General features: G+C 54.2%; 1 protein-coding gene across 1 annotated transcript; it reads left to right on the top strand.

Annotated features, from left to right (window-relative positions):
* LOC103306910 (leukocyte immunoglobulin-like receptor subfamily B member 3) lies at nt 1–24,269 on the top strand. Its single transcript, XM_065570963.1, has 11 exons — nt 1–193; nt 949–1,233; nt 2,239–2,307; nt 2,973–3,095; nt 3,784–3,811; nt 4,332–4,381; nt 5,027–5,064; nt 8,636–8,761; nt 9,118–20,857; nt 21,477–22,515; nt 23,574–24,269. Exons 1-9 carry the CDS (start codon nt 1–3, stop codon nt 9,265–9,267), a joined length of 1,062 nt encoding a protein of 353 aa, XP_065427035.1. The 3' UTR covers nt 9,268–20,857; nt 21,477–22,515; nt 23,574–24,269.
* Nucleotides 24,270–24,997: the final 728 nt, after the last annotated feature.

Below are 24,997 nucleotides of genomic sequence, written 5' to 3'. Positions count from 1 at the left end.
ATGGAGTTCTTTCTGCGTAAAGCTGGACACCCGAACCTGCAGGTGCGGACGGTGCCTGATGGGACCGTGGCTGAATTTCCCATCGCCAGTGTCAGCCGGGAAGATGGAGGGAGCTACACCTGCGACTATCGCTCCATAACAGATCAGAGTCGCTCATCGCATCCCAGCGACCCCGTCGAGATCATTGTAGGAGGTGAGGGAGGGGCCCGGCTCAGTGCCCGGCTCCCAGCCCCACACCCAGCCAGATCCCCATGGGGTCTCTGCACCGATGGGATGCTCAGAGCCAGGCTGGGCAGTGGGGACTGGGCCCAGCAGAGGGGACGCCCGGCTGGGGAGTGGGGACGGAGTCACTGGAGGGTTCCCCAGCCAGGGGAGAGCAGCAGCCACAGGAGATTTGGGGCTGAGGGAGGGGGGATCCCTGCCCCCAGGGGGAGCTGCAGAGCAGGGGGGGCCTTTCCCAGACAACACATCAGTTACGGGGTGATGGGCGGAGCTGAAGGTTATAAACCTCAGTGTATAGTAGAGACTTGCACAGTCCCCTGCAAGTCAGTGGTGGTGCTGTGCACAGAACCCAGGAGTCCTGGCCCCCATCCTCCCTGCTCTCCCCACTAGCCCCCACTCCCCTCTCAGAGCCAGGGACAGAACCCAGGAGTCCTGGCTCCCAGCCCTCCCAGCATGGAAGCCAGGGACTGACTGGACCCTAGAGACTGGACTGCCCTGTCACCCGCTAGGGAGCAGAGCTCTGGGCCCCCAGGGGCTGGGGTTGCTCCGTGTTTCATGCTGTTAGCCCAGGGCTCAGAGGAAACTCTGGGCCCTGTGGAAAGGCATCCATGAGCCCATCCCCAGGGCTGCCAGGTCTGACCCATCACTGAGGCCGCGTGGTGAGGATGGGCCCCAGGACTGAGTGACGGGGCCTGCGTCTCACGGCCTGTCTGCTTCCCACTGCAGAGCGCAGCTACCCCAAACCCAGCATCTACCTGAGACCCGGCGGGGGGGTCTCCCTAGGGGGAGCTGTGACCGTCTGGTGTCGGGGGCAGCACCGGGGCGTGCGGTTCGTGCTGAATAAAGAAGGACGCCATTTCCCATCTGTGGATTCGGACGGGTTTGAGGTTGTGTTTCCCATCAGCAACGTGAGCCGGGAGGACGGGGGGAGCTACAGCTGTTCCTATCACAGCGGATCGGAGCCATTCGCCGTGTCATACCCTAGCAACCCCGTGAAGGTGTTGGTGAGAGGTGAGGGGCCTGGCTCGGCATCCCCATTCCCAGCCCAACCCCCAGCCAGACCCTCATGGGGGCTCGGTGCCAATGGGACGCTCAGAGCCAGGCTCTGCCCTGAGTCCTGACCCAGCAGAGGGGACGCCCGGTTGGGGAATGGGGACGGAATCAGTGGGGGGTTCCCCAGCCAGGGGGGAGCAGCAGCCCCTGGAGACTTGGGGCTGGGAGGTGACTTTAACGCTGCCCCTTGTGCGTAGGAACCATGAGTCGCTATTTAATCCCGTGATCCCCTCCCCTCTGTTCGCCAGGCCCTGCCCCAGGCAGTGCCCCAGCTGGAGATGAATGAGGCAGGGGCTGCAGGAGAAGTGGTGGCTTGGTGGACACGGCGCTGGGCTGGGACCCAGGAGATCTGGTGCGGCCACAGATTCTGTGCGGTGGGAGCACGTCGCGGTTTTCAAAGTGTCCTTCCTTGCGGGGGGGCCTCAATCTTGGGGGATCTCAGGCCGAGCGCCCACAAATCGAGACGCCCCGAGTTAGTGGAGAACTCTGCAAACGCTGGCCTCAATAGCGCTGGAGCCCTTGTGTTGGGGGAGCATGTAGGGGCCACGTCATGATCAGGGCCCCGTTGTGCCAGGCGCTGCATTAACACAGAGTGAAGAGAGTCCCTGCCCCAGGGAGCTCACTAAAGAAAGTGAATCTGTCTGTGCCTCAGTTTCCCCCCCATAGAATGGGGATAAGGATGCCTCACGGACTCCCTTCCTGAGAGCTCCCCCAGCCCTGAGACCACTGCAGGTAGTGAGACCTCCTCCCGTCCCGGGGCCACAGCGGTGGTCCTAGGGCTCAGGCTTCCCCTGCCCCCCCCCCACGCTTCTGCAGGGGATCAGGGTCGGGGTGCTGGGGCTTCTCCCGGCCTGCTCGTCTGGCGTCTGATCCACCACTGGTCGCAAAGGGTGGAGGGTGATATCTGAGTCGGTGTTTCAGCCCCTCCCTCCGCCCTGACAGACACTGGTTCTATTCCTGCAGGGGGAACCGACCTGGGCCACCCTGGAGCGGCACCGGCTCCCACCCACCCCCCGGGTAGCCCGGGACCAGGTACACGGCTGGGGCTGGGGAGAATCTATTGAGTCACAGATTATGGGGCAGCTTCCCCCAGTGGTTGCCCAGGGGGAGATGGAGGTTGTTCTCAGGGGCATTGACTCTCCCTGTCCCCCCACAGACGGATTTGGGAGGGGAGCGAAGCCTCCTGCTTGGACACGAACCCGCCACTAACGGGGCAGCCGGAGGCTTCCTCTGGGGGCAGCTGGGCCCATCAGTGGCCACGGAGCGGGGGCCTGGAGCTCCCTGCGAAGCAGCCAGGGGCAGCCAGCATGGGAGGCGGGATACTGGGCTAGATGGGCCCGTTGGCCTCAGCCAGTGTGGCCGTGAGGAAGGGGGTGAAATGCCTTAGAAATGACTGCCAGGCTGGATCAGACAGCGCCCCCTAGTGCCATGCTGGGGCAATGGGGCCAGCCCTGACTAATGGGGAGAATGCCCCTTATTGAGCCCCCCGGCCTGCAGCCCAGTGCCCCCCAGTGCTACAAATCCCACAAATCTTGCTGGCTCTGACCCCACTTGATGCCCTGGGGGCCCCCAACATCCTCCCCATAGAGTTTTCTGCTGCCTGCGCCCTGCGGTGTCCCAGCCCCTTGGGCGCCACCTGGGGTGGGAGGGGCTGGGGGGGAACGGACCAGCTGCTCACGGCTGCTGCTGTTTCCCAGGTGGATCGGAATCGCCGGCATCTCTGGGTCTGACCAGCTCCATCATCACCAGGGCGAGCGCGGCAGCCGCCGGCTTCCTCCTCCTCCTCGTGGCCTTCGTCTGCTTCAGAAAAACCCGAGCCAGTGAGTGCCCCGCCCAGCGAGGGAAGGGTTAAACCTGCCGCTAAGCAGGGCGGGATGGGGTCACGGCTGGGATGGGGGACTGTGCTGGGAAAACCAATTATGGCTGGGGTGGGGGCTCAGCAGGGAGTTCTGCTGCATGGGTTATCCCTGTACACACAGCTGTCCCGTCCCAGAGGGGCTGCATTTTACCAGTCCCCATGCCCCACCCCAGAGGTGGCCGCATCTCAGCACCGGGCGAGGGAGCCACCGGCCTGTGGATCAGGTTCATGCAGGGGTTCTCAAACTGGGGGTTGGACCCCTGTGGGGGTCACGAGGTGATTACCTGGGAGGTCACGAGCTGTCAGCCTCCACCCCAAACCCCGCTTTGCCTCCAGCATTTATAATGGTGTTAAATATATAAATATAAATATTTTAAAAAGCGTTTCATTCATAAGGGGATTGGCACTCAGAGGTTTGCTGTGTGAAAGGGGTCACCAGTAAAAAAATTTTTAGAGCCACTGAGCTATGGTGTTGTGCTGCCCCCTGGTGGTCTGGCCCAGCCCAGCAGAGATCCAGGCTCAGCACCAGCCGCAGAGGGGATCCCCCCAGACCCCCCATCCCTGCTGCCCTGTGGGGGTGAGTGGCCGGGCGCTGGGATCGGGGGATCCCGATTGGCTCATGGGGGATTCTGGTTTGTGTCCCTCTGCAGGAAAAGGAGCCGCACCGAGACCGAGCAGGTAGGAACCCGGCTCCTCCCCCTCCCGATCGACCTGCCGGGGTCACAGGGCTCCTGGGTTCTGTCCCTGGCTCTGGGAGGGGAGTGGGGTTGGGGGCCAGGACTCCTCCGAGATGACCTGGGCCTGCTGACAGTGGAGGGGCACAACCCCAGAACAGCTGGAGTCACACCACAGCCACCCCCCCTCCCGGAAAACAGTGACCCCCCCTGCAGCTCCCAGCTGGTCCTCGGCTTCTGCCTCTGCCTCTCCCTGTCCAGCGCAGCTCCCCAGCTGAGGGCCGGCTGCACCATGTGACCGAGGAATTGGGGGGGGCATGTGACCCTGTATGCCCCACCCATGTGTCGCCTTGGCTTGGGTTCTGTCCCCAGCTCTGGCAGGGGGGTGGGGTCTAGTGGTTGTGGCGGGGGGGTTAGGGAACAGGGTCAGTATGAGGCAGGATTGGGGGCTCTCTCGGTGTGTTGGGGAATCTCCCTGCGGGTGGGGGGATATGACATTTACAAGTGGATTTTCTCTCTTTTAGCACCAGCCCCTTGAGGGTGTTGAAGACCCCAACTATGCAAGACCCTGTCTGTGAGTAACACATCTAAGGGGGTACCTGGGTGGGGCAGGACCCCTGGGGAGGGGCGGGGCTTGTGGGGGCTTCACCCATACAGGGCAGGGTCTGATTTACAGCTGCTGCTGGGCGGGACTAAGGGGAGGGTCCCAGCGGTAGCTGGTGTCAGCTGAGCATCTTGCCTCCCTCCACACCAGGTGCCTGGAGGTCCCCCTCCCCTCCCCCTCTAGTTCAGGGTTTCCCTCTGTGTGCCCCCCCCATTCTCCCCCCCAGGCCTGGGGCTTTAGTGTCCCCCCTTCACTTCTCCATCAGACCTTCCCAGACAATAACCTGGGGAGAATCCCCATCCACTCCTGGCTCCCAAACCCCCACTCTAACCACTAGACCCCACTCCCCTCCCAGAGTGAGGGTGACAACCCAGGAGTCCTGACTCCCAGCCCCCCCACCCCACCATAACCCCCATGACTCTGCTGCCATCTCTGTGCCTCAGTTTTCCTCTCTGTCACACGGGGCTAATGACCCTGGCCCATGCTGTGGGGTGGGGGAGGAGTGGCTGTGCAGGTCTCTGAGCCCCCTGGCTGGACAGAGGGGTCGGAGCTGGGTGTGGGGTTCTGCTCTGGGCCGGCCGGGGGTGCAGCTCAGCAGGTGTCTCTGTTCTACAGACACCTCCATGGACGAAGGGAAAGAGACGCAGACCCTGGTAAGTGTCCCTTTCTGCCCACAGCCCCTGACCCCCAACCCTGATCCACATGGGCCCCACTCACCTTATCTGGCACACTCAGTTTTATGGGGTGGGAGTCAGGTTGCTGGGAGGGGCTTGTGGGATCGCCAGCTGGGATGGGAGGGGCTTATGGGCTCCTGGGGGTGAGAGGGGAGAGAGTGACTGGAGTGTGTGTGTGTCCCTGTCACCCCCTGCTGGAGGGGTGTCACGGAGTATTGGGGGACTCAGGGCCCTGCACCCCCGGCTTCCTGCGATTCACCATGACTCTCAGCCAGCCAGTAAAGCAGAAGGTTTATTTGGATGACAGGAATACAGTCCAAGACAGGTCTTGCAGGCACAGACAGCAGGACCCCCTCAGTTAAGTCCAGCTTGGGGTCCCAGGGCCTCCCAGCCCACCCCCCTTTGGGGGGGTCAGAGCCATCTCTGCCTCCCAGCCATCTCTCCAGCTCGCTTCCAGCACTCTCCCTTCAGCGACCCCTCCCACAGCCTTTGTTCAGTTTCCCGGGCTAAGGAGTCACCTGGCCTTCAACCCCTTCCTGGGTTCTCATGTTACACACTCAGGTATGCGCCCTCGGGCAGATCCCATCCTCCAATGCAGACTATCCCAGCCACACTCCCCTGTCAGCATTCACAGACCACAGTGAGAACAGGCCCAGTTCGTCACATCTCTCCCCCCTTCGAGACCGAACTGAGCAGGGTCACTTTAGCCAGTGACCCGGGGAAGTTCGAACCTACCCCCATTCCCATGGATGCCCCCGCATCCCTCCCATTCCTTGGTGAGAATTACACCAGGCCCCTCCAGTTTCACGCCCCCCTTAGGTCGGGGGTGCTTGATGGCACTCGTCGTTCGCATGTGGGAAGGTTTATGCGGCCTGTGCCCTTTCCCCACCCCCATACCTCTGGGGCTCCAACTGGGCTGTGGTCTTCTCCCAGCGCTCCAGTCTGGAGGTCTGTGCTTTGGGCTCTCTTGGTTTAGAGCCGCCCTTTTAACCTTGGCCACCCTCCGGAAAGGCTCCTCTATGCTGGGTAAGGGTCCTAAAGCTGTTTTCCCCTTGTCCCAGGCCTTCCTCCCCCTCTGACAGGGGTCACAGGATCCGCAGTACTGTCGGACAGTAACAAAGACCCCAGGCCAGTAAAAGCTCCGTAGCAGCCTCTGCTGGGTACGCCAGGTTCCCTGGTGCCCTGAGAGAGGAATGTCATGGGCCCGGCACAGCAGCTGGCGGCGATACTTCTGGGGTACCACCAGCTGCCTCCTGATCCCCCCTGACTCCATTTTCCCTGGGGGAGCCCATTCTCGGTACAGGAACCCCTTCTCCCACAGGAACCTTTTCCGGCCACCTCGTCCCATGGTCTGTACCGCATTGAGGTCGGCCAGGTCCCTTATCTTCCGCAAGGAGGGATCTCTCTGCAACTCGGCCTGGAACTCAGCAGCTGGGACAGGGATGGCCACCTGCTCTTTCTCGCCCGCTGGGCCTGAAGCTGCAGCCTCCCTGAGCCGTGTCCCTGGGCATTCCCTCCCCACCAGGTTAGGGTCCTGCGCCTCAGGCAAGGCACCCCCCCCAAGGCCAGGGCGCAGTGCCCCTCGCCGGCTCTGACTGCGGGTCACCACCAGTGCCCTTTGGGGGTTGCTGGGCCAGTTCTCCAGGTCCCCCCCCATCAATACCTCAGTGGGCAAATACGGGTGTACCCCCACATCCTTGGGGCCCTCCTTGGCCCCCCACTTCAGGTGTACCCTTGCCACGGGCACTTTGACTGGTGTTCCGCCCACCCCCGTCAGGGTCAGGTAGGTGTTGGGCACCACCTGATCTGGGGCCACCACCTCGGGCCGGGCCAGCGTCACCTCTGCGCCCGTATCCCAGTATCCACTGACCTTCCTCCCATCCACCTCCAGGGGAACAAGGTACTCTCTCCGGAGGGACAGCCCCGCGCCTACCGTATAAACCAAAAACCCTGAATCGGGAGCATCCAGCCCCCTAGAGGAGCTAGCCTGGAGCTCTCCTCCCTCCTTGCGTGGGGCCAGGATGCACTTATCAAAGCTCCGTGCAGTCCTGGGTCCCCCCTCACTCACCGCAGCCAGGGGTTCGCTGCCCTTCAATCTCGCCAGTTCCAGGTCATGCTGACGCTGTCTCTCATTCTCCTGTCTCTGTCTCTCATTCTCCTCCCCTTCATGCTGATGCTGTCTCTCTTCACGCTGATGCTGTCTCTCTTTCTCCTCCCGTTCATGCTGACGCTGTCTCTCTTCATGCTGTCTCTGTTGTTCACGATCCTCCAGCTCTCTCAGTTTTAGCTTTCTCCCATTCCAGCCAATTCCGCTCCACGGATGCCGAACGTCGCCGGGAGGATCCTCTGCTGGCCGGGGGGGGTCACGGCGCCTTCGGTATTTGCTGGGCTCCTCCCCACCCTTCCCCTAGGCATAGGAAGGAGGGGTCTCGGGAAGCCCTCAGCAGCCGGCTGACCACTCCCAGCTGGGACAGACACTGGTGCCTGCGCTGCATTTGCCAGGCTGCTTCCCTGAGACACAGGGATCAGTTCATTCGCGCAATCTTCCGCCTCCAGCCGGGCAATGAGCTGTGCTTTGGTGAGCCTCCCAATGCACAGCCCCCTCTGCTTGCACAGCTCCACCAGGTCGCTCTTAAGCCGCTTGGCATACATCTTCCTGCTGGCCACTCACCGGCCTGTGTGCTCACAGCTCCCCACAGTTCCCAGGGAGACCCCTAGTGTGCCAGCCTTTCTCGAGGTCACCACCTCTCTGCCAGGGTCGAGCTGCAGACTCCTCCGCCCCTGGGACCACTCGCTGCGATCCCCCCGGGGGACCCTGTTACTGCAAAAGTCCTTCTCGCTGGTCACACACTCCCAGGGGTAATAACCGTCTCTCTCTCACTCTTCAGCACGCCTGGTCCCCGTCAATCCCCCTTCGTTTTACTGCTCCCCAGTCACTTACTGCAGGAAGCGCCGTCCGCGGGGTGCAGTAGATCCCACAGCTGCCACCAGTTGTCACGGAGTATTGGGGGACTCAGGGCCCTGCATCCCCGGCTTCCTGTGATTCACCATGACTCTCAGCCAGCCAGTAAAGCAGAAGGTTTATTTGGATGACAGGAATACAGTCCAAGACAGGTCTTGCAGGCACAGACAGAAGGACCCCCTCAGTTAAGTCCAGCTTGGGGTCCCAGGGCCTCCCAGCCCACCCCCCTTTGGGGGGGTCAGAGCCATCTCTGCCTCCCAGCCATCTCTCCAGCTCGCTTCCAGCACTCTGCCTCTAGCGACCCCTCCCACAGCCTTTTTCCAGTTTCCCGGGCTAAGGAGTCACCTGGCCTTCAACCCCTTCCTGGGTTCTCATGTTACACACTCAGGTATGCGCCCTCGGGCAGATCCCATCCTCCAATGCAGACTATCCCAGCCACACTCCCCTGTCAGCATTCACAGACCACAGTGAGAACAGGCCCAGTTCGTCACAAGGGGACAAGCCCTGCTCTGTGTGAATGTGTGTGTGTGGTGGGGGTTGGTACACACACACACACACTCCAGTCACTCTCTTCCCTCCCACCCCCAGGAGCCCGACCCCGGTGCTGACGGACTCACCTACGCCGAGCTGGACCACCAGGTGCTGCAGGCCAAGTGGGGGGGCCCGGCCCCTGCCCCCGAGCCCGCCCAGTCCAGCGTGTACGCCGCGATCAACGTAAGCGGGGGGGCCCTGCAGTGAGAGCCTCCCCCAGCCATGGGGCGCCGGCCCCCAGCAAGACTTATTGACTCACAGACTTTAAGGCCAGAAGGTCCATCGTGATCATCTGGTCTGAAGGGGTGGGGGTGGGGTTGCTGGGAGGGGCTCATGGTATCACAGCTGGGATTGCAGCGGTGTGTGTGTGTGTGTGTGTGTGTGTGTGTGTGTGTGTGTGTGTGTGTCCCTGTCACCGCCTGCTGGAGGGAACAAGCACTGGTCTGTGTGAATGTGTGTATGTGGTGGGGGGGGTGCACACACACAGACACACACACACACACACTCCCCCCAGTGACTCTCTCCCTTCCCTCCCCCAGGAGCCTGACCCCGACGGACTCACCTACGCTGAACTGGACGGCCAGGCGCTGCAGGCCAAGTGGGGGGGTCCAACCCCTGCCCCTGCCCCTGAGCCTGCCCAGCCCAGCGTGTACGCCGTGATCAACGTGAGCCAGGGGACCCCACAGTGAGAGCCCCCCACAGCCATGGGGCGCCGCCCCAAGGGGGCGACAGACTCACAGACTTTAAGGCCAGAAGGTCCATTGCGATCATCTGGTCTGAGCTGCTGCACATCGCAGGCCACAGAGCCTCACCCACCCACTCCTGTAGCAGACCCCAGCCTCCGGCTGAGTCACTGACGGCCTCAAATCATGGGATAGAGACGTCAAACTACAGAGAATCCACCAGTGGCTCTAGTTTAAACCTGCCAGTGCCCCGAGCCACAGGCTGCAGACGAAGGTGAACCCCCCCCCCCAGGGTCTCTGCCAATCTGACCTGGTGTGGGGGGGAATTCCTTCCTCACCCCAGATACGGTGACCAGTTAGACCCTGAGCATGTGGGCAAGACCCACCTGCCAGACACCTGGGGACGGATTCTCTGTAGTAACTCAGAGCCCTCCCCAGCGAGTGTCCCGTCTGTGGCCATTGGAGAGATTTGCTGCTGTCAGTCGCGGACCCTGGCAGAATCTCCCCAAAGGATGAGTCGCTTTCCCTCAGGGAGCACAAACTCTGTCTGCTGCCAAACATCCTTGTCTCGGGAATCCTCCCTATCACTCCCGACCTGACAGCCGCACCCTGGACTCGAACCCACAGCCCCGCGAGCACCAGCCCCTGCGGCACCAGCTAGAGGAGCTCCCCTGCGCTGGGCACATTGGGCTCCCCTCGGAGCAGCCCCTGGAGGGCGCCGGGGTCCCACTCGCTGGCCCAGCTGGGCCAGTCCCTGCCTGCGTCTCTCAGTGGGGAGTGGGGGTGGGACCCGGCATGGGGGGGCACCACCTGTGTCTGTGGGAAGCCTGGGGCACTGGGGCTGGACGCTCGATAACTAATCCCTTCCCAGCCGGATTCCCAGCACCACCCGCTCTGCCTGCTCCCTTTCCTTAGGGCCGGGCACCCGGCATTTCACAGCCACGGTCACCCCACCCGCCTGCCACCTGCCACTTCGCAGCCAGCTCCAGCCTCGGGTCCCCATCGAGTCTAAACCAGCCGACCCGAGTTACAGCCTCCCCCTCACACACCCGCATCGTCCCCCATCCATCCAGGGCCACACTGGCAGGGTGCGTTTGGCCCTAGCACTTTCCAAACCGGCGTCTGGGTCGTTGAGCCCTTGTGTTCCTGGGGGATTTATCGCCCAGCCCCGAACTGCCCCCCACATCCTGTAGAATCCCAGCCCCCACCACACCCCAAGACAGCCCCCCATGGGGACACTGTGTCTGGCCCTGGCACTGTAATAACGGTGCTTACTGCTCCACCCCGGTGTCTGTCCCCCTCCTGTCTCTGCAGCGGGGTCCCCCAGCCCCTTTTCTCTCCCCCCTTTCTCCCTAGACTGCCCCCGCCCTTTTTTCTATTGTACAAACCCCCAGAGCTTCCTGCTCCCCTGCCCCCCAAATCTCCCCACTGCAGGGGGCGGCTGTGATACCGGAGCCTCCAAATGTCCCCTCGTGGGGCGTTCAGCCGACGAAGGTGAGTGAGAAGTTCAGGCAGTGTCACGAGAACCTGGACGAATGAACGTTGGGGGAAAGTTGGCGAGACAGAAAGACGGGATTAGTCCAACCCGACCGGCCGCCGGACAGAACCCACGGGCCGGGCTGGGGCCCACCTGGGACACGGGAGAAGTGGGGGAGCAGAAATCTGTGACCCAAAATTAGGGTGTTGGAAACAAGGCCTCATTGGTGGATAAAATATTGCGGGGATGGGCTGTGCCACCCACCATCCCTTTTAGGGGCTCTGTACTCACCACTACAGACCCAGCTCCATGGAAGTGTCCTGAGCAGAGCGGCCGGAGAGAGGGACCCCGACCCCATCGCCCCTCCCCCGGCTGAACCCCCAACCCAGGAGGAAATGGGGTCGGACTTTAACAGCAGCCGCAGCGACGCCGGCTCCACCCCAGCTCCGCTGGCTCCTCTGTCCCCCCAGGACAGTCGCTAGCATCTCCAGGGCCCAAACCCAGGGGATTTTCCGGCTAGAGACTCGCTCCAGCGAATGGGGCCGGGGCTGGAACAAACCCCTCATTTCACACGGTGCCTGCCACGGCTCCCCTGGTTCCTGCTCTGCTGTGTCTGTAACAGCCGGTCCCAGGGGTCACTGGGGGGGTTTGCCGTGGGGCTGAGCAGACTGCAAGCTCTGGACACCGCCCCCGGCCCGTGTTTAACCCTGTTCAGTGTGGGGCAGGGGCTGGGGAGATTGAGGGAAGTAGGTTGGGGATGTTGGGAGGCAGGTTGAGGGGAGAGGGTTCGGGATGGGGGACAGGAGTTTCAGGGCAGACAGGTTCCCCCAAAGGTCAGAGCCGGGGGGCAGGATTGTTTGGGCGTGTGAGGTGGTGAGGGGGCAGATGGTGCCCCCCAGGAGGGAGCTGCCATTTCCACTCCTTGGCAGCTTCCCCTCTCACTGCCCCCCTCCTACTCCTGCCCCCTCAGTCCTGAGTGTCCCACTTTTTTCCCATCAACCTCCTGCCCCCCCAATGCCCTACACCCCCCTCTGCCCCACATTCCCTGAGGGAGTTCAGGGGGTATGAGAGGATAGGGGATGGGGTGGGCAGAATGGGGGAGGGGACTGGGGCATGAGGGGACATAATGGGGGGGGTGAAGGGACATGGGACAGGGGCAGAATTGGGGGGAGAGGGACCTGATGGGGGGCATGTGAGGAAACTACAGAAAGGGAGAGGGGAGACAGGCCGGGAGCAAAAAGGGGGGACATGGGATGGGGGTGGGGGACGTGTATGGGGGGAGCAGACACAGGCCATGGGTTAGAACAGGGGAGATGGGGACGAGGGGATATGGGACGGGGGTGGTGTTAGGGGGACGTGATGGGGGGAGGAATGCAGGGCCAGGGGGCTGAGGAGCCAAATGCATGAACGTCGGGGGTGGGGGGTGAAGGGCAAATGAGCTGGGGCATCTGCTGGGGGGGGTTTCTCTTGAGCTCTGTCCCCATGTTCTTGCCCCCTCCCCTTTCTGGGGGGCTGGTCGGCTCCCCCCCGTGTCTCTTTCGCAGCCTCCTGAGGTCAGAGAGGGAAACTCGGCTCAGCCATCGGCCCCTGTGAGCTCTGCCCCGGGCCCTGAGCTGCACAGACCCACTGCCCCGGGGATGGGATGGGGAAGGGACATGGGGCCTTTCACCTCTAGGGGGCTGTCTCTGATCTGTGTCCTTTTCTCTAAGCACCAGACTCCACCCCTCAACCAGAGCCAAGGAGAGAACCCAGGAGTCCTGGCTCCCAGCCCCTCCTCTCCAATCACTAGACCCCACTCCCCTCCCACAGCTGGGGTATATAACAGGGTAGGTGCCAAGCATCAGGTTTACGCAGTTTCACTGGCAGTAGCAGAAACAGGACGCGAGCGCCGGCTCTGGGCAGACTTCTCCTTTCACGGTTTTATCGGCTGCTCCTTTATCAACTCAGAATCTACATTTATCCCTCCCTCCCCCACTGACGGGGGCTAGAAACCACAACCCCTCCTAGCCTCCCGTCCTGTCTCTGTGCCACATCACTCCGCTAAGATTAGCGTCGGCAGCTGTTATGCTTATGTACTAGTAGGATTTTATGTTTATATTTTACATAATTTAGAATAAAGAATAAAAAAGAATAATGTAGCATGTATTAAAAGCATTGGTGTGTGCTTTGATTATATCCTGCCAGCCATGCTTTTAAACTAGCAGAAAGGAATGGCCGTTTGGTAAAGTTGCATCAGAAAGAATCTGTGTCTGGACTGATTTCAAGGCAGTAACAGACCTTTTAAGGTCACCCCTTTGTTGTAGGTTTAGCATTTTAAAATCAGTAAAAGAACGCCAGGATTGTTTTCCTTTGCATTGCAACTTGATGTTCCTGTTCAAAATGTTCTGTGTAAATTAATTCTGTTTTGTGTGTGAATGAGGAATGTGTGTGTTAAGAGATAAGTGTGAAGGCCATCGCTGAACCAGATGTACAAGGGAGGAACCAGAGACAGACGCAGGGGCACCAGGAGGCTGCAACATGCCCCTATTGAAATGTCAAAGGAGAGCAAATTGACAACTATAAAGAGGAGACTGGCACCTATCAATGGGGACAAAATAGCTGTGATCAAAACCAGCCTCGGGTTTCTCTAAAAAACATAATAAAAAAAGAAAATAAAGATCAAGAAGGACAATTTAAGAAAACAAGCACTCGTCAAACAACAATTGATTACAGCATGATGGTGCAAAACACATTGGTCCCAATGAAGGAAAATCACTGTATAAACAGGGGTCCTTGCCAAGAAACTTTGGGTTCATCCTGCCAAGACTTCCCCAGAGCATCGTGTCGCGACCGACAGAACCCGGCTCCTCCCCTACCCGTGACCAACCTAGCTGGCCACTAGATTATTCTGAACTCTGGACTGGTAACTATAACATCGACTGGCGGGACTCTGTGCGTGTGTGTGTGTGGGGGGGTGTCATTGGATGCATATGATAATTATTATGAAGGATATAGGAGTGTGGGATATTGTTGTGATTTCACAATTTTTAAAAAAATGTTAAAGAAAAGAGACCAGGAAGGGTGGGGGCTAGTTGAGGAGCCCACCCTCCTTGCTAAATTGGTAGTGGAAGAAAGCCGGTGCCCATGGGAAGGGACGGTTCAGTAAGAAAAGCAGGATCAGGCCCAGACAGGCAACAGATCAACAGATTGGAAAACAGGTCGGGAGCCCTGAGGGGCATAGTGGCAGGAGTAAGGGAAGCCGTAAGTACAGGCAGGGGGATTTCAGATCCCTGGGACAATACTTGGAATGGTGAAATCTCGGCTGATGAACATGTCATTTTGGGAGATAAGCAAGTGATTTAAGGAAAGAGAGCGAGAAGTTAACCCTGCAGAGGCTGGAGGGAATTAAGCAGTTGAACGTTGTAACAGAGTTAGAGAAAAAGAGAATTCTTGGTTTCTTTGCAGCCATTCTGAAGGGAAAACGGGCCCTTTTCCAAAGGAATGTCTGTAAGTAATCCAGGCAAAGCGACAATCTGATTGAAATCATTTGACTATGGACAATGTAATCAAATTTGCTGAAAGAACATAAGGGAGTTCTATTGAAACTTAACTGCCCCCAAATGTATAGAAATGTAATCTATGTACAGCTGTGTATAAATAGATTGTGTACAGATGTGGAGTGTTTAGAACCTAAACCAACACTCCTGGTTTGTAAAACTGTTTTGCAGGTTTCAAATACATTTTTGTTTTGTTTTGTTTTTAAATAATACCACTAACGAATTCACCCTTTAACTCCCCTGTGTGGCCAGTGCTAAAGGCAGACAGCCAAAGAGGGATAGCTCAGTGGTTTGAGCATTGGCCTGCTAAACCCAGGGTTGTGAGTTCAATCCTTGAGGGGGCCACTTAGGGATCTGGGGCAAAATCAGTACTTGGTCCTGCTAGTGAAGGCAGGGGGCTGGACTTGATGACCTTCAAGGTCCCTTCCAGTTCTAGGAGATGGGATATCTCCATTAATTATAATCCTGGTGTTTAACCATTTCTTATAGAAGAATCAATAAGGGCACCATCCCTATGGTTCCTACTGTGGCTGATATGACACAGGTCATACAAACAGTGCCAGCCACATCCAAATATTTCTCAGTTGTTGATCTGGCCACGTGTGTCTTTGCCACCCCCTTACATCCGGACTCACGAGATCCGTTTGCCTTTACCATACAGGAGCAACAACGGACCTTTTGTCGGTTGCCCCAGGGATATCACAACAGCCCGGCTATTGCCCATCGGCATGTTGTGGATTTGCTAGACCAGTTGAGCCCACAGGAAAGGCCTTTTGTGTGTTCATCTCTAGATGACATTTTGATATTTGGGGAAACTGAGGCACAAACGCAAACACTAACGGAAAAAGTGTTGGCACAAATTCAGGAAACGGGGATCAAAGTAGCCTTAGACCAGGCTCAGCTGGTGCTATCTCAGATGACACACCTGGGCACAGTTATTGGACAAGAAGGGAGACAGGTAGATCAGGAAGGTGAGGCCGGCCCCTCCCGACGCCCACTCCTTAAGAGTAGAGCTAGGAGCATTCCATTTTCTTAGCTGGCACATTTATAAATATGCTGAAATAACTCACCCCTTGTAAAAACTGCTAAAAAAAAATCCAAATGAAATTGGGGAAAAGAGCAGAACTCCACCTTAACCCTGCCAAAGCCGAAGGCTCTCACAGCCCCAGCCCTGCATTTCCCTGATGAATCAGCCTCTTGGTATTCGTTTGGCGGCTAAAAAAGTGGAAGAAATTTTAAAAAGGCTAAAACAAGAAGCAAAATAAACATGTATGAAGAATAATGTTAAAACATGGGGGTGAAATTGTGAGCGGTGCTCTCAGGACAAGGCTTGTCCTCCGCACCAACCCAGGATGCACCACCGAAGGCTTGGGCCGTGGCACAGGGCTCAAATTGATTTTATTGATAAACAGCCAAGGAGTAAGGAAGGATTCCAGTATTTATTGGTGATAATCGATTCCTTTTCTGGATGGGTGGAGGCATTTCCCACTAAAGATAATAGCACCAGGGCAGTGGCCCAAAAGTTCTTTAATGAGGTGGTGTGTAGATACGGCACCCCCGAAATAATAGATTCTGACAATGGAGGAGCCTTTGTAAAAAAAAATCTTTACAACACTAATACAAGCCTTACAAACTAAACAAAAGCTCCATGTACCAGACCGGCCTCGGTCCTCAGGCCAAGTAGAGGGCATGAACCGCACTATTAAGGAAGTGCTCTGAAAGGCAGTAAATCACACAGGAAAGAAATGGCCAGATAAACTTCCTTTAATTTTGGCTGCCATCCACAGCAGTAATAAACGAAGGATAAAAATTCAGCCCTTTCAAATTCTGTTTGAACATCCAATGCGCCTAATGATTGATCCGAGTTACCCAGTACAGGGTGAAGAAGAGAGCTCTAATATAACCCAGCGTGATTATTTTCAATGGCTCAGTTACAAAAAAATAAAACCACCCTCCAGGATAGGGTTAATCAGGCCATCGAACACATGAACAACAAATTCCAACAAAGGCCCATAAAACAGCCCTGTGGGAAACAGGGGACCAAATCATGTACCTTAAAATAAAAAAGTCACTCACTAAAATCGAAATGAATAGGCCCTTACTCCATAGTGAACCGCCTTACCCATTGGTATACCGCATTGGAAAGAATAAAAAACTAAACTCAGTACATGGTTCACAAATTACATTGTTTACATAAATAATAATGTTTAAATTCTTCGCAGAAAAGAACATCCCAAAACCTGAGCACAAAGCGCTGCTTAACCACCACAATTGTAATTCACAAAAAATAAAACTCCAGTGTAAGGTTTGGCGTTACCTGCTTCCGGGAACTTTTAGTGCCAAATAATTAAAGCAATCGTGGGAAAAAATGCAGCCCTCCTCCTAAACCAATCTTTAAGGAATAATTCTCTCTCCGCCTAACAATCATGGATTCCTACCCGTAATCCGGTAATCCTCATGGAATGGTATCATAAAAACACTAGCCAAATCTTAAAACCTTTAAAAAATACCAATGTATATGCCTAAAAAAGTGGAACTTAAAGTTCACCTTATAAACACCACTAAAAATAAAAATAGAAGGCCCCTTTAAAAATACCACCTGGAGTTCCAGCTACCCACAATTACCATATCAGTAAAATAAGCCTGTTAAGACAGGAACAATACTAACAGTTATTGTGGGGTACTGTCCAATACCCTGTAATAAATTGAATCTATAGTTCCCACACACGCAGCAAAAACTATGCATTCAAAAAAGTACTCCAATTAAAATAAAAAAAAACAAAATTGTTTATAAGCCAAAGTAATCCAGTAAATTTTTTGTTAAATCCACTATTAATACAAATAAAAATTGGTAAAAATTAAACTCAGCTAAACGTGTCTAAATTAAAACCTAAATGTTCACCCTACTCCCTTCCTACTATAACAGCCTCAACAAAAACACATCAACACGCCAATGGCCAAGCAAAACAAAATATAGTAAACACCATATTTTAAAAAATGGTTTTAAAGCACAAATTATTAATACTATAAACCTAAAAGTAATTAAAAATATATTAAGTTCCTTGTCACAACTGCAAAATAGTCTTATTCACAAGGAGGCAAATACTGCTGTAAACTTAATACAAATAAATCTAAAAAAACCCTAAAGGCGACATAAAATATGTGGCGGTGGCTAAACACCACCTCCTGGCTGCTACATAAATAACAAATTAAATTAAAAAATAAAATTGCCTTGGCCATAGGATGCACAGAGATGCACATTCTTAGTTTAGCATAAGAACATAAGAACAGCCGTACCGGGTCAGACCAAAGGTCCATCTAGCCCAGTATCCTGTCTACTGACAGTGGCCAATGCCAGGTGCCCCAGAGGGAGTGAACCCAACAGGTAATGATCAAGTGATCTCCCTCCTGCCATCCATCTCCACCCTCTGACAAACAGAGGCTGGGGACACCATTCCTTACCCATCCTGGCTAATAGCCATTAATGGACTTAACCGCCATGAATTTATCTAGTTCTCTTTTAAACCCTGTTATAGTCCTAACCTTCACAACCTCCTCAGGCAAGGAGTTCCACAGGTTGACTGTGTGCTGTGTGAAGAAGAACTTCTTTTTATTTGTTTTAAACCTGCTGCCTATTAATTTCATTTGGTGGCCACAAGTTCTTATATTATGGGAATAAGTAAATAACTTTTCCTTATTCACTTTCTCCACATCACTCATGATTTTAAAATAATAAAAAAAATAAAAATATAATGGAGATATCCTATCTCCTAGAACTGGAAGGGACCTTGAAAGGTCATTGAGACCAGCCCCCTGCCTAGCAGGGCCAAGTACTGATTTTGCCCTAGATCCCTAAGTGGCCCCCTCAAGGATTGAACTCACAACCCTGGGTTTAGCAGGCCAATGCTCAAACCACTGAGCTATCCCTCCCCCTCTATCATATCCCCCTTAGTCTCCTCTTTTCCAAGCTGAAGAGTCCTAGCCTCTTTAATCTCTCCTCACAGGGGACCCGTTCCAAACCCTTAATCATTTGAATTGCCCTTCTCTGAACCTTTTCTAATGCCAGTATATCTTTTTTGAGATGAGGAGACCACATCTGTACGCAGTATTCAAGGTGCGGGCATACCATGGATTTATATAAGGGCAATAAAATATTCTCTGTCTTATTCTCTATCCCTTTTTTAATGATTCCTTACATCCCGTTTGCTTTTTTGACCGCCGCTGCACACTGCGTGGACATCTTCAGAGAACTATTCACGATGATTCCAAGGTCTTTTTCCTAATTAATTAATTATAGCTAAATTAGCCCCCATCATATTGTATGTATAGTTGGGGTTATTTTTTCCAATGTGCATTACTTTACATTTATCCACATTAAATTTCATTTGCCATTTTGTTGCCCAATCACTTAGTTTTGTGAAACTTTCCCACTTCACCGTTTACCCCTTTCTCCAGATCATTTATGAATAAGTTGAACAGGATTGGTCCTAGGACTGACCCTTGGGGAACACCACTAGTTACCCCTCTCCATTCTGAGAATTTACCATTAATTCCTACCCTTTGTTCCCTGTCTTTTAACCAGTTCTCAATCCATGAAAGGACCTTCCCTCTTATCCCATGACAACTTAATTTACATAAGAGCCTTTGGTGAGGGACCTTGTCAAAGGCTTTCTGGAAATCTAAGTACACTATATCCACTGGATCCCCTTGTCCACATGTTTGTTGACCCTTTCAAAGAACTCTAATAGATTAGTAAGACATGATTTCCCTTCAGTGGTTTAAGCATTGGCCGGCTAAACCCAGGGTTGTGAGTTCAATCCTTGAGGGGGCCACTTAGGGCAGGGGGAACTGTTAGGGACTGTACTTGGTCCTACTAGTGAAGGCAGGGGACTGGACTCAATGACCTTTTAAGGTCCCTTCCAGTTCTATGAGATAGGTATATCTCCATATATTATTTAAAGAAACCATGTTTACTTGTGCCCAACAAGTTATGTTCTTCTATGTGTCTGACAATTTTATTCTTTACTATTGTTTCAACTAATTTGCCCGGTACTGATGTTAGACTTGCCAGTGTGTAATTGCCGGGATCACCTCTAGAGCCCTTTTTAAATATTGGCATTACATTAGCTATCTTCCAGTCATTGGGTACAGAAGCTAATTTAAAGGACAGGTTGCAAACCATAGTTAATAGTTCGGCAATTTCACATTTGAGTTCTTTCCGTTAAACTTAAACACAAAATGTTTTGGGTAATATCTGGAAATGTTCAGGTATTAACGCATCTTTTCAAATAACAAAAAGGGTCCTTGTTCAATACCTACAAATATAAATAAATGCAATATGTTTCTAGCATGGTTAAGCCTAATTTATTAGTAAAATTATTGTTAAAATTGCTCATCAACAATCTGTAAAAACAAAAATATAAAAAGTAAGCCTGCTCCCAAAATTGACCATGGGATCCTGTTGGTTACCCAGGGTTATAGGTCAGTAAGTGAATAAAAAGAAAAGGGTGTATGGAATGAAGCCCTCAGAAATGGGTGTGCTTGTCCCTACCTGTCACCAAAAAAACATGTAGCAAAAACACATTATTAAAAATGTGTCTGAAATTAACTAAAAAATGTGACAAGTGTTTTGTAAAATGGACAACCTGTATGTAAAAACACAACAATATCCCACACGCCTATATCCTTCACAATAAGGTCTTACAGAAATCTATTTCTTATTTGCCCATGCTTGTGCTGGGACTTGCAAAACACAAAAAGTCTATACCCACTAAAAACTCTGCCTGACAGAGCAGGAGTGGGGAATGCTAAGCCCTACTTTTTGGGCTCGATCCTGCTACAACCGAAGGTATATTCACCTATGCAATTTTTCCCCAACAGATGGGTAGGAGAGAGGACTCTAATCCTCCCCTTATGAGCCGGCACCTCTACAACCTGGGGTGTGCACACCTGAATGATCGATCACTTTATACGTATGGGATACCTTTCAGCAGTATTTTCAACAATCACAGTGAACAGCGCACTACCTGAGAAGGAGATTGTCCAGGCCCCTCCACTCTCATGCTCCAGGGCGGATGCTGGGCCCTGCCAGGTCAGGAAGGAACCTCTACCCCACTCAATGGGAGAGGGTCGCTCCATGGGGGGAACTGTGGGGGGGGGGAGCCCTCTTCTCCTCTGAGCTGTTGCTCCAGGGAAGCTAGATGGGCCTGTTGGAATAGCTCAGGGCAGCCTGGGGACCTCTTGACGACTCCTGAGATTTTTCCCGTTCCCAGCTGGTCCCCGGACTGGGCAGCTCACATATGGGGCTGGGAGGTGATGGGGGAAGCAGGGGCTGGGCAGCTGCAGAAGGGGATGTGGTTTCCTGGGCATTGCAGGGAGCTGGCTTTGCTCTGCCGGTGGTAGATTTGGCCTGGAGATTGCAGAGAAATCATCTGATGGGGAAGAAAAGGGCCGAGCACATCACAGGTTTCCTGGGCCTGCAGCCCCCGGTGCAGTTCTTCATTCCACTCGCACTCGGACCTCAGGCTCTGAGGGGCCTCCCACTGCCCCATCATGGCGTCTGCTCTCACCGTCCTCCTCCATGGTGAGTATCGGAGACGGCCAGCGTGTGTGTCCATTGCGGGGGATCTGAGACCCGGGTGTCTGCCCATTGCAGGGAGGAGATCTGAGACCAGAGCTTGTGTCCATGATTGGGGGGGTGGGGGGGTCTGAGACCAGGGTGTAGGATCCAGTTGCTCTGGGATCTGGTCATTAACAAGCCATCTCCTCTCCAGGCTGCTGGCTGGCTGGACACAGCGGGGTGTGGGGAAGTGAGTGTAAGTCTGTAGGGGGGACGGTAACATCAAGGACGGGGGAGGGGATGCATGGGGTGGGGAAAAGAGGAACTGAGCCCTGAACCTTCCCCAAAATTCAACCCAAGCTCCCCCTGTGAGCTCAGACTCTGCCCCATTCTTCTCTACCCCCCTCCCCGACCCCATAGAGTAACCAGGAGCTGAATCTGGCTCCCGGGGTCTGACGAAGCAGCTGGGATTTCTATTGTCCACTGGTTCAAAGTCCTGCCCCCTCCCCCCAGGCTGTGAGCCTGTGAGGATCGGGGATGGGGGGTTTTAAGTTATCTCCGCTGCCGTCTGATTGCTCACTTCCAGTTCCAAATGAGGGGTGTGGTTGATTGGTCAGTTCGTAACTCTGAGGTTCTACTGTAGTGGTCAGTCAAAAATTGAAGACAAGACCCTGTGATCTCCTGGCTCCCAGCCCGATGCACCTTCTCCAATGCTGCAGGGTATGCTGAGGGTGACCTCTCCCCCCTCCCCACAGAGACATAGGCCTGGTCTACACTACGACTTTAATTCGGATTTAGCAGCCTTAATTCGAATTAACCCTGCACCCGTCCACACAACGACACCATTTAATTCGAAATAAAGGGCTCTTTAAATCGATTTCTGTACTCCACCCCGACAAGCGGAGTAGCGCCAAAATCGATTTTAGCAATTCGAATTAGGGTTAGTGTGGCCGCAATTCGATGGTATTGGCCTCCGGGAGCTATCCCACAGTGCATCATTGTGACCGCTCTGGACAGCAATCTAAACTCGGATGCACTGGCCAGGTAGACAGGAAAAGCCCCGCGAACATTTGAATTTCATTTCCTGTTTGCCCAGCGTGGAGAGCACAAGTGACCACAGATAGCTCATCAGCACAGGTAACCATGCAGGCCGATAATCGAAAAAGAGCACCAGCATGGACTGTACGGGAGGTACTGGATCTGATCGCTGTATGGGGAGAGGATTCAGTGCTAGCAGAACTTCGTTCTAAAAGACGAAATGCCAAAACTTTTGAAAAAAATCTCCAAGGGCATGATGGAGAGAGGCCACAATAGGGACTCAGATCAGTGCCGCCTGAAAGTCAAGGAGTTCAGACAAGCCTATCAAAAAACAAAGGAGGCAAATGGTCGCTCCGGGTCAGAGCCGTGGACATGCCGCTTCTACGCCAAGCTGCATGCAGTTCTAGGGGGCCGCCACCACTACCCCACCTCCGACCGTGGATTCCGGGTCGGGGATAGTCTCATCAGCTACACCTGAGGATTCTGCGGATGGGGAAGAGGAGGAGGAGGAGGACGAGCTTGCAGAGAGCACCCAGCACTCCATTCTCCCCAACAGCCAGGATCTTTTTCTCAGCCTGACTGAAGTACCCTCCCAACCCTCCCAAGCCAGTACCCAAGACCATGACCCCATGAAGGGACCTCAGGTGAGTTTACCTTTTAAAATATAAAACTTGTTTTAAAAGCGAGCGTTTTTTAATGATTACTTTGCCCTGAGGACTTGGAATGCATTCATGGCCAGTACAGCTACTGGAAAAGTCTGTTAACGTGTCTGGGGATGGAGCGGAAATCCTCCAGGGACATCTCCATGAAGCTCTCCTGGAGGTACCCCAAAAGCCTTGCCACAAGGTTTCTGGGCAGTGCAGCCTTATTCCGTCCTCCATGGTAGGACACTTGACGACGCCATGCTTGCAGCAAGTAATCTGGTATCATTGCCTGATAAAGCCTGGCAGCGTATGGTCCCGGTGTTTGCTGGCATTCAAGCAACATCCGTTCTTTATCTTGCTGTGTAATCCTCAGGAGAGTGATATCGCTCATGGTAACCTGGTTGAAATACGGGAACTTAATGAAGGGGACAGAGGTGGCCGTTCCTACTGGGCTGTTTGCCTGTGGCTGAAAAGAAGTCCTTCCCTGCAGTTAGCCAAGCGCAGGGGGGAAAATTGGCCTTGAGCTTTTCGCGTTTGGCTAGCAGGGATCTTCCCTGTTACCAGCCACGTGGTGGGGGGAGGGGTACAGCGATCATCCCAGAGAATTCATGGTGGGAGTTGGAGGGGGCGGGGGGGGGTTAGTTTGGTTGCTGTAGGGATCTTCCCTGTTACCAGCCACGCGGTGGGGGGAGGGATAAAGCGATCATCCAGAGAATTGGATGGGGGGGGGGGTTAGTTTGTTTTCTGCTGCTGCTGAATGTTAACAGGAAAACCGCAGCACTCAACGGGCTTTGCTTGGTATGTGGAAAAGGAGGGCGCAGAAGCCGAAAGACAATGGCTTACCATGGCCGCATGCAAGCCGAATTCTGTTGCCCGGACCTGTGATCTCTAGCAGCAAAGCCACAGGCACTCAGTATTAAGAGACAAAATGCGACCTTGCACAGAAATCACATGTGCTATGTAATGTGAATAGTGTTGGTCACCATGAAAGAGTATAAGCATTGTTCTGCAAAATGTATCTTTTTAAAAAATTCTCTCTTTTTTTCCCCTCCCTACAGCAGCTGCAAATTCTTCAAGCCTCCCTCCTCCGTCCCGAAGGCTATCACAGATAAGGCATCAGAGAAAGAAGACGCGAGACAAGATGTTCGCAGAAATCATGGAATCCACCCGCAGTGACAGAGCTCATCTGAATGAGTGGAAGGAAATGGTTTCAAAGTATAGGAAAGAAGCCAGTGAACGTAAGGACACGAGGGACCAACGTGAGGACACGAGGGACCAACGTGAGGACAGGAGGGACCAACGTGAGGAGAGGAGAGACGCTCGAGATGAGAGGTGGTGGCAGGAAGATCAGAGGAGGCAGGATGCAACGCTGGGGCTGCTGCGTGAGCAAACAGACATGTTCCAGCGTCTGGTGGAGCTTCAGGAACAGCTGCAGGAAAACAGAGTGCCGCTACAGCCCCTGTATAACCCTCCTTCCCCCTCCCCATGTTCCATGTCCTCCTCACCCAGACGTGTAAGAATGCGGGGGGGGGGAGGCTCTGTACACCTGCCCATTCCACCCCAGTGGACAGCCCAAGCAAAAGGCTGTCATTTTTTTAACCTTTTTTTAGTGGCCTTTTCCTTCCCTCCGATCCTCCTCCCAAACCCCACCCGGGTTCCCTCCCTCTTTTATAATCTATTAATAAAGAATAAATGATTTTTAAACGATAGTGACTTTATTTGGTTTGAAAGCAAGCTGGGGGAAGGGGGAGGGTGGGTTCCTTACAGAGAATGAGTCAGTAAAGGGGGCGGGTTTTCATGAAGGAGAAACAAACAGATATTTCACACTGTAGCCTGGCCAGTCATGAAACTGGTTTTCAAAGCTTCTCTGATGCACAGCGCTTCCTGGTGTGCTCTTCTAATCGCCCTGGTGTCTGGCTGCGCGTAATCAGCAGCCAGGCGATTTGCCTCAGCCTCCCACCCCGCCATAAAGGTCTCCCCCTTACTTTCACAGAGATTGTGGAGCACGCAGCAAGCAGAAATAACAATGGGGAGATTGGTTTGGCTGAGGTCTGAGCGAGTCAATAATGATCACCAGCGACCTTTTAAACGGCCAAATGCACATTCTACCACCATTCTGCACTTGCTCAGCCTGTAGTTGAACAGCTCCTGACTCCTGTCCAGGCTGCCTGTGTATGGCTTCATGAGCCATGGCATTAAGGGGTAGGCTGGGTACCCAAGAATAACTATTGCATTTCAACATCCCCAACGGTTATTTTCTGGTCCGGAAAGTAAGTCCCTTGCTGCAGCCCTTTAAACAGAGTAGTGTTCCTGAAGACGCGAGCGTCATGAACCCTTCCCGCCCAGCCCGCGTTGATGTTGGTGAAACGTCCCTTGTGATCCACAAGTGCTTGCAGCACCATTGAAAAGTACCCCTTGCGGTTTATGTACTCGGTGGCTTGGTGCTCCGGTGCCAAGATAGGGATATGGGTTCCATCTATCG

Source organism: Chrysemys picta, chromosome 17 (assembly GCF_011386835.1).
Source record: "Chrysemys picta bellii isolate R12L10 chromosome 17, ASM1138683v2, whole genome shotgun sequence".
NCBI classification, from domain to species: domain Eukaryota; kingdom Metazoa; phylum Chordata; order Testudines; family Emydidae; genus Chrysemys; species Chrysemys picta.
Note: the sequence above shows the minus strand (reverse complement) of the source record. Positions and strands in the feature narration are given on the sequence as shown.

Bases quoted from the DNA above. Each gene is read 5' to 3' on its own strand.
- LOC103306910 (XM_065570963.1), top strand. From the start codon at position 1: ATGGAGTTCTTTCTGCGTAAAGCTGGACACCCGAACCTGCAGGTGCGG. The intron at 2,308-2,972 runs GTACACGGCTGG...GCTGTTTCCCAG, and splicing joins CCCGGGTAGCCCGGGACCAG to GTGGATCGGAATCGCCGGCA. The intron at 3,812-4,331 runs GTAGGAACCCGG...TCTCTCTTTTAG, and splicing joins GCCGCACCGAGACCGAGCAG to CACCAGCCCCTTGAGGGTGT.